This window comes from Pteropus vampyrus, unplaced genomic scaffold, assembly GCF_000151845.1.
Source record: "Pteropus vampyrus isolate Shadow unplaced genomic scaffold, Pvam_2.0 Scaffold77, whole genome shotgun sequence".
Classification (NCBI taxonomy): domain Eukaryota; kingdom Metazoa; phylum Chordata; class Mammalia; order Chiroptera; family Pteropodidae; genus Pteropus; species Pteropus vampyrus.
Genome location: NW_011888858.1, coordinates 2,208,145 through 2,217,991, shown reverse-complemented (window position 1 = coordinate 2,217,991; position 9,847 = coordinate 2,208,145). Strand labels below are relative to the sequence as shown.

At 34.5% G+C, this 9,847-nt stretch overlaps 1 protein-coding gene across 1 annotated transcript in view; it reads left to right on the top strand.

The window, feature by feature from the left end:
- Positions 1 to 2,101, top strand: part of ARL9 (ADP ribosylation factor like GTPase 9) — a 14,700-nt gene extending 12,599 nt beyond the window's left edge. Inside the window, exon 4 of the mRNA XM_023532128.1 lies at positions 1,799 to 2,101. Within this exon, the coding sequence (XP_023387896.1) occupies positions 1,799 to 1,978 (180 nt within the window). The 3' untranslated portion in view covers positions 1,979 to 2,101. The remainder of the gene's footprint in view (positions 1 to 1,798) is intronic.
- Positions 2,102 to 9,847: the final 7,746 nt, after the last annotated feature.

Sequence of the window (9,847 nt, the reverse complement as noted above, 5' to 3'; positions counted from 1 at the left end):
CCCGATAGTTTTATTATTAATACCAGAAATACAAAATACCTACTTCTATTAGCTAGGTATTAAACAACATGCCATATATTCAATTTATACTTATTAGATCCACTGGATTATATACTACTTGAGAATAGAGACTAGGATTTATCTTTGTGTTCCTTGTAATGCCTAGCATACTGCCTTGGGCATAGTACTCCAACAAATATGTGTTAAATTTGATTCAGTAAATATTTACTGATTGTTGATTTTGATAAAATATTTGTGTCTACCATATATAAAGAAGTTAGACTGATCTGAATTTATTTCATACATATGCATTAAAAATATTAAATATCCATGGAGAAATTTGAACCCTGTGTAGTGTTAGTAGGAATGTAAAATGGTCTAGCTGCTATAGAAAACAGTATGGCAGTTCCTTAAAAAATTTAAAATATACTTCCCATATGATCCAGCAGTTCCACCTCTGGCTTTATACCCAAAAGAATTGAAAGCAGATATTTGTATACTCATGTTTATAGCAGAATTATCCCTGATGGGCTTTTATCATTACAAGGAGCCCCTCCTTTCATCCAAAACTCTCCTCCTGTTTACCTCCTCTCCAAATCCATCAGGGAATTTATTAACTTGAGACACTGTCAACATGTTACTGGATCCATTAACATGGTTACAAAAGTCACTGTAAGATATAGGACTAAATGAATTCAGGAGTAAGACAGGCAATAAATTGGGATGACCGACATCCAGAGAGTAATTAACTCCAGACAGATGCCATGTACAGTACATCAGGAAAAGCCTCACAGTCTCCCAGTGATGGAATCTGATAGGTTCATATTGTTGCAAGAAAAAAATAACGTGATGTTGGATTATGTTCAAAGATTTAAATATGATCCCCTATAGCTTAGGAATAACACTATGAAACAATAAAAAGCCAAATGCAGTTTTAAGAGTGAAAATGCTAAAACTTTTGCAAAGGACTTAAAAAGTATAGCTAAATCTGTGTGTATTTAGGAAAGAGAATATCAGAGATCATTTATAAAAATAATTCCTGATGTTAGAAAGTCCAAGAGGTATGTTTTGACCTTGCCATTTGGACCTCAAGAAGGTTATGACTTTGCCATGCAGCATAAGCGCAAGCTGTCTCCTCATTTTAATATCTTCTCTCTCTGCCTCTCCTTATGGGTTTCCCTCCTTTTAGCCTTCTCCCTCTCTTATCTTGTCTTCTTTGTTTCCACCACCTCTCCCCTCTTGGCTTACTTCTTATACCACTTTATTTTCTAAATCCTGCTCCCTTCTCTGTCTCTCTCCATTCCCCAAAATTTGATCCACAATTTTTTTGTTCAGTAAAAATAATGGTCACACACACACATACAAAAAATCTCAGAGTGGCAAATGCTGTAATCAATAAAGCATATGGCAAAAATCCAATTAATGATTTAACTTTCTATTGTTAAAGATAAACTAACAATAATTAATCATATTGAATATAATTCTGGGGAAATAAAAAAGAAAATGGAAAAAAATTAGAAACAGATTGACTGCATCATTTAGAAAATTGATTGAGGTGTTTACTGCTTTAACTTCATTCCAAAAAATGCACTTTTGATGATAACTCGTAAATACAGGTATAATTTTGATAAAAATAAATTTATATTAAAAAAATCATAAGGGTCATAATAATAGGGTCACAATAGCCTCCATATTTAAATAAAGGTGAGGTCATTGAGAGCAGTGAATGAGAGTAATAAATGTATCTATCCAAAAGGACTATAAAATAAGCAATGTTTTTTTTTCATTCTTGGTGAAGGATCTTGGAGCAGCCTATCACATTACAGATATCCATGAAGCTTTGGCATTATCTGAGGTAGGAAACGACAGGAAGATGTTCTTGTTTGGAACCCAAGTGACTGAGAATGGCTCAGAGATACCCTCCGCCATGCAAGACGCCAAAGACCTGATTGCACACCTGGCTGCAGATATGCAGTGATAAGACCTAGACCCCACTTTTCAGCTCATAATCCAAATGTCATCAGGGAGTGTTGAAAGGCAAGCTTGAAGCCAAAGGTTTCCACTTTCAAATAAAAAATAAGCCATTTTTTTATTTTCTCAATTCACAGCATATATACAAAGATAGTGTTAATTGATTAAGAACATTATTTAGATTTTGAACTTTAAAAATATTGGTAAAACAATGTATCTGGGGGAATTTAGAGTTTTAATCAAAAAAATTAAAGTGAACGTTAGCAAGCATTTATCCCATTTGTAGTTTTTCAATGACATGACATTTATATTAAAATATTTTAATAAATATTTTTTTCACATAAAAATCCAGGTATCTTTCCTGTAAGTATATTTGTTTAACACTGTAAAGAAAGAAATATTAGGATAAGGCAATGAGAAAAAAATTAAGTACTTTTAAACCCACATAGAAATATAAAATGTAACACCATTCAGAAAGATTTAGTAAAGGCTTCTCTTTTAGGAGCCTGTTACACTAGATGAGGAACATTGTGGGAATTTGTTTTTTAAATTCTTGACATTTTTCTTTTATATATAAGCTTTCTTCACTAGAAATATTTTGTAAAAGTGATAACTGTTTACCTATAGACATGATATAAATCCGACTTTTAACCTAGTATCTTGTTGATTGAAAAAAAAAAAAGATTTCTAGTTTCCAGTCTGGCATGTGAGAAGCTTGGAAGCTAGCTACCACTGCTCTAACAAGTGAAAAGCTGAACAGATGGAAAAATCAACAATTCTTCTAGGATCCATAGAAAGGTGATAACAGAGGGCAAACTGCTGCCTCCAATACTGGAGAGACCACCAAAAGAATACAGAGAACAATTTACTGCAACAGAGACTCATGATGGGAAACCACCCTCGGGAACCAGTGCCAGGGTAGGAAAACAAGAACTGTAATTGACAAGTTGGAGGCTCAACGTGGACAACTCTGAGAGTTAAAAACTTCAGAGGGACCCAGTCATAGGAGGGACCCCAGAATTTTTGAGATTTACCTCTGGGAGCTCAACCAAATTCCCACAGTAAATATCAGAGAAAAATTCTCTGGTGCTTCCAGGGTTGAGGAAAAGGAACCATTTTTAAATATGCCAAAGCATTTTGTCCTTTTTAACAAGTCCTGCCCTGTGGGGAAAAACATTGTATCAATAGAGGAACAAAGGTAAGAATTACATTAAAGTTCTCAGAAACCATGGAAGCAAGAAGAAAGTGGAGTGAAATATTTAGTGTTGAGAGAGTAAAAACCACCACCCTAGAATTCCATTTCCTGTGAAATTATCCTTAAAAAGTGAAGGAGAAAGACTTCCTCAGATTAACAAAATTTAGAGAATTTATTGCCAGTAGACCGGTATTGCAAGAATGTTGAAACAAGTTCTTTAGAGAAAAGGAAATGATATAGGTCAGAAATTCAGATTTTCATAAAGGAAGGAAAATAATTGAAAAAGGAATAAGTGAATAAATGAAGGTAAAATTAAAACTTTTAATTTTTTTATTGCTCTAACAGATATCAGTTTGATCAAAATAAAAGTATATTCAATTATGTATGTTTATATATATTTACATATACATATGTATAAATGAAATGAGTGACAGTAATGATACAAAAGATGGGAGGGAGGATTAGGATAATTTTGTTGTTAAAAAGTACTAGCACTACCTGTAAAGCAGTATAGTGTTATTTGTAAGAGTACTTGGGTTGGTTGTAAATGTATATTGCAAACTGTAGGACAACCACTAAAAGAAGTAAGCAATAACTGATATGCTAAGACAGAAGAGAAAATGGAATCATGTAAAATGCTCAGTCAAAACCACAAAAGGCAGAAAAAGAATGGAAGACAAAAATAGAAACAAAGAACAGACCAACAAATAGAAAACAGTAACAGATATGGTAGCTACTAATCCAACTACATTAATAATTACTTTGAAAACACCCCTCCAAAATAAAGTACTTAGGTATAAATAAATGTAACAAAATATGGAGCTTTATGTAAGGAAAACTACAAAACTCGGATGAAAGATATCAAAGAAGAACAAAATAAATGGAGAGATAGTCCATGTTTATGGTAGAAAGACTCAATATTGTCAACGTGATTTATAGATTCAATGTAATCCCAATCAAAATTCCATTAAGTTATTTTGTGGGTATTGACAAATTGATTCTCAAGTTTATATGGAGAGGCAAAAGCCCCAAATAGGCAACACGATATTGAAGGAGAAGAATAAAGTTAGAGGACTAACATTACCCAAGTTCAATACTTACTCTACAGTTGCAGTAAGTAAGATAGTGTAGTACTGGTGAAGAATAGACAAATAGATCAATGGAACAGAATAGAGCTCCCCAAAACAGACCCTCATAAATATAGGCAACTGATCTTGACAAATGAACAAAGGCAATACAATGGAGCAAAGATAATCTTTTCAACAAATGGTGCTGGAACAACTGGACATCCATATATGGAAAAAAATCTAAACACAGACTTCACAACATTCACACACACACAAAAAATTACTCAAAATGGATCACAGGTACAAACCCAAAGCCATGATCCATGAAAGAAAGCATCAATAAGCTGGATTTCATTAAAATAAAAACTTTCTGCTCTGCAAAGGATTGTTATTCAAAATATACAAAGCACTCTAAACACTCAATAATAAAAACACGAACAACCTGATTTAGAAATAGATCTTAACAGACTTCTCACCAAAGAAGATATACAGATGGAAAACAAGCATATGAAAAAATGCTCCACATCATATGTCATCATGGAAATGCAAATTAAAACAATAGGTGGAGCACAGAGGACTTTTGGGACAGTGGAACTACTTTGTACAGTACTATAATGGTGGATACATGTCATTATACATTTTCTATACCCATGGATTGCGCAATACCAAGTGTAAGCGCTAATGTTAACTATGAATTTTGGGTGATTATGATGTGTCATTATAGGTTCATTGATTGCAACAAATGTATCAGTCTGGTGGGGGCCGTTGATAATGAGGAAGGCTGTTCATAAGTGAGGGTATATGGGAAATCTCCACATGTTCTGCTAATTTTGCTGTGAACCTAAAACTGCTCTTAAATAGTCTATTAAAAAGATAGAAACCGTTTGTTGAGGGGGAAAAAAAACAGATTTGGAAAGAGGATTTGTTCTTCAAATTTTCCTTTTAAAATTGAATCTCTGGCAAGTGATGTTAGAAGCATGGCGGAGTGAGAGATGTTTCCAGATCTCTCCCCTTGAAATGACAATAAGCTGAAACTAAACAAAAAAACCCACCCAACCTGCACACAAGCACATCTGAGAGAGGGATCTGGAAATAAGAGCTACCAGAGGTCATAACCACGAGAGTTGGGAGGTAGACTGGGAGAAACAAACAAGCTGACTCTCTCAGCCGGAGCTTCTTGCAGGAGGAGGGGAAAGGGAGAAGGTGAGGTGGGTTCCCTGAACAACCTTGCTTGAGATAGCCGTGAGCTCCATGCAGCAGCAGTGCCCAGGGATCAGGGCAAAAAGCAGAGAAGTGGGAACAGCAGAGAAGTGGGGAAAACAGAGAAGCAACAGTGATTATTGCTAGCTGAGATTGCAAAACAGAGGTTGAGCTGCAATCCCCCTTCCTCCGACACAGAGGGCACCTCCTGCCATGTCCTCCAAGACTGAACACTGCAGAGCTGTAAGGGAATCTCAACAAACACTACCGAATCTATCACTAATACGGACAGAGACTGAGACTGAGGGTAGTGAGTGTGATTAAACATCTATAAGAAAAAAAACAGCATTATTAAGACTTCATATAAAGCAATGGTGCAAGAGGCTTAGATGCCACCTACTGGAAACCAACAGAAAAATGGCTTCTTAGCAACGGGTGAAAGAGAGACCTTTATATAATAAATCTTTTGGGGGAGGGGGAGGAGAAAAAAGTAGAATACACTTTCATTAATGTCCAGGCCAAGAAATAGTCCATTAAACACCATGAACAATCAAGGTGACATGTCAGCTCAGAAAAAAAGAAAAATCTCCAGAAAACAATCTTACAGACATAGATATATGAAACTTAAATGACAGAGAATTCAGGATGATACTTCTGAAAAACCCAATGAGATCCAAAAAAATTCATATCAACAATTCCAGGAATTGAAAAAAGAACTAGGTCAGCAGAATGAGTTTTTTAGCAAGGAGAGTGAAATCCTTAAAAAGAACTAAATAGAACTTCTAGAGATGAAGAACACACTAAAAGAGATGAAGAATAAAAGAGCGAGCTTGGGAAATAGAGTCGACCAAATGGAGGAAACGATCAGTGATATCGAAGACAGAAACCTATAAATAAATCAGAAGAAAGAAGAGAGAAAGCGAAGAACAAAAAATAATGAAAGAGAAATTCAAGAACTAGCTGATACCATCAGGAGAGAAAACATAAGAATAATGGGCATTCTCAAAGAGGAGGAAAAGGAGCAGGGATTAGAAAGCATTTTCAGACAAATCGTTAGCGAGAATTTCCCAAATCTAAGGGATTAGCTGGAGCTTAGAATTCAAGAAGTCAACAGAACACCCAATTATCTCAACCCAAAAAGGCTTTCTCCAAGACACATTATATTAAAATTATCAAAAGTCAACGACAAAGACAGAATTCTCAGGGGAGCCAGGCAAGATGGCAACCTATAAAGGAAAACCCATTAGATTATTGTCAGATTTCTCAGCATAAACCTTACAAGCCAGAAAGGAGTGGAATAAAATGTTCAAACTATTGAATGAAAGGAACTACCAGCCAAGAATGATATATCTCCTTTGGATATGAGGGAAAAATAAAGACCTTTCCGGACATATAAATATTGAGGGAATTCTTCACTATAAGGCTTGAATTACAAGAAATACTAAAAAGGGGTCAGCTCACCTAAAACAAAATGACAACAACAACAAAATACATAACTAGGAGTAAGGCTACTGGCAGGCAGAAAGAAGCAGAGTAGTGCAACCCTTACTAAGAATAGGGCATTATAAATTTAAACAATAAGAGTTTTCCTATTTTAAGATAGTAATGAATGTTCAGCATACATAGGGAGAAATTGAGACAACAATAACAGAAAAGAGTAGGATTAAAAGATCTAAATTCGCAAAGGGGATTGGAGATAAGGCACATGCAGAAGAAAAAAGATGACTGTATACATTTATATAACTCTTCTTTACATATTCATAATGGTAACAACATGCCAAAGATTCAGAAACTGAAGTATAGAACATAAAACAAGAAGATCCAGAGGAAAAATCCACAAAACCCAACCAAAATAAAAAAGCAGACACACAAGGACAAGGAAGCAATGGAAACACTGAGCTATCAGAAAACAAAAGATAAAAGGGCTATAGGAAAACCTCATATTTCAATAATCATCCAGAATGTAAATAGACTGAATTCGCCAATAACAAAGCAAGAGTCGCAGAATGGATCAACAAACAAAACCCAACCATATGCTGCCTCCAGGAGATGTATCTCAGTTTCAAAGACAAATATAGACACAAAGTGAAAGGGTGGAAAATGATATTTCAAGCAAATGGTACTCAGACAAAAGTGGGAGTAGCGGTATTAATATTGGACGAAATAGACTTCGAAGTAAAAAAAGGTAAAGAAAGATATTGAAGGACACTTCATAAAGATAAAGGGAATCATATACCAGGAGACATAACACTTATTAAATCTGTGCTCCCGATCAGGGAACCCCAAAATATATAAAGCAATTACTAACAGAACTAAAGGGAGAAACAGACTGAAACACTATCATAGCTGGGGACCTAAATACTCCACTGTCAGATATGGACAGATCATCCAAACAGAAAATCAATAAGGAAATAACACCCTTAAATGACACATTGGACCAACTGGACATAATTGACATTTACAGAGCCCTTCATACCAAAATAGCTGCTTCTACATTCTTCGCATGGAACATTCTCAAGGACTGACTATATATTGGGACACAGAGATAGCCTCAACAAAAATAAGTGGATCGAAATCATACCAACCACATTTTCTGATTATAATGCTTTGAAACTAGAGATCAACTGCAGAAAGAAATCAGGAAGAAACACAAATACATGGAGATTAAACAGCATGCTACTGAAGAATAACTGGGTCAGTTATTCTTATTATAAAAAAAGAGATCAAGAGATACATAGACACAAATGATAATGATAGTACAACACATCAAAACTTTTGGGACACAGCAAAAGTGGTAATAAGAGGAAAGTTCATATTATTACAGGCCTATCTCCAAAAACAAGAATGAGCCGATAGATGCAGAAAAAGCCTTCAATAAGATACAGCATCCATTTATAAACAACCTAATGCTTCATCTTAAAAAAACTAGAAAAGGAAAAACAAATGAAGCCTAAAGGCAGTAGAAGGAAAGAAATAATCAAAATTAGAGCAGAATTAAATGAAATTGAAAACAAACAAACAAAAATGATAGAAAAAATAAATGCAACAAAGAGCTGGTTCTTTGAAATGGTTAATAAAATTAACAAACCCTGGCTACACTCACTAAAGAAAAAAGAGAAAGGACACAAATAAACAAAATCAGGGATGAAAGAGGGGAAATTATGACAGACACCACAGAAATACAAAGGATCATACAAGAATACTATGAAAAAGTATATAACACCAAATTTAATAACCTAGAAGAAATGTACAAGTACTTAGAAAGATACGACCTTTCTAGACTGATCAAGGAGAACTGGAAAATCTAAATAGACCTATCAGCAGTACAGAAATTGAAACAATCATCAAAAACCCACCAAAAAGTAAAAGTCTAGGACTAGATAGCTTCACCAGTGAATTCTACCAAATATTCAAAGAAGATTTAATACTTATTCTCAAATGCTTCCAAAAAATCGAAGAGGAGGCAATGCTTCTCAACTCATTTTATGAAACCAGTATTTCCCTGACACTAAAACCTGGTAACGATAACACAAAAAAAGAAAACTACAGACCAATATTTCTCAAGAATACAGATGCAAAAATCCTAAATAAGATACTAGTGAACTGAATACAGCAACATATTAAAAAGATTATACACCACGATCAAGTGGGCTTCATCCCAGAGGCACACAGATGGTTCAACATACGCAAATCAATTAATGTGATACACCACATAAACAAATTAAAAAATAAGAATCATATGATCATATCGATAGATGCAGAAAAAGCCTTCAATAAGATACAGCATCCATTTATGATCAAAACACTTAACAAAATCGGTATAGAAGGAAAATTTCTTAACATAATAAAGGCCATCTATGATAAACCCTCAACCAACATTATACTTAATAGTGAAAAACTAAAAACCTTCCCTCTTTGATCAGGAACAAGGCAAGGCTGTCCACTATCTCCACTGTTACTCAGTATAGCACTGGAGGTCCTAGCAAGTGCAATCACACAAGAGAAAGATATAAAAGGAATCCAAATAGGAAACAAAGAAGTCAAATTGTCACTATTTGCGGATGACATGATTTTCTATGTAGAAAACCCTAAAGACTCCACAAGAACACTACTAGAAACAATGAGCAGATACAGTAAAGTTCCTGGATACAAAATCAATGTTCCAAAATCCATTGTGCTCCTATGTTCTAATAATGAAGCGTCAGAAAAAGAAGTGGAAAAAATAATTCCTTTTGCAATTAAAACAAAAAGAATAAAATATCTAGGAATAAATCTAACAAAACATGTGAAGGACCTATATAATGAATACTACAAGACCCTATTAAAAGAACTCAAAGAAGATACAAAGAAATGGAAGGATTGGAAGAATCAACATAGTTAAAATGACCATATTACCTAAAGCATTATACAGATT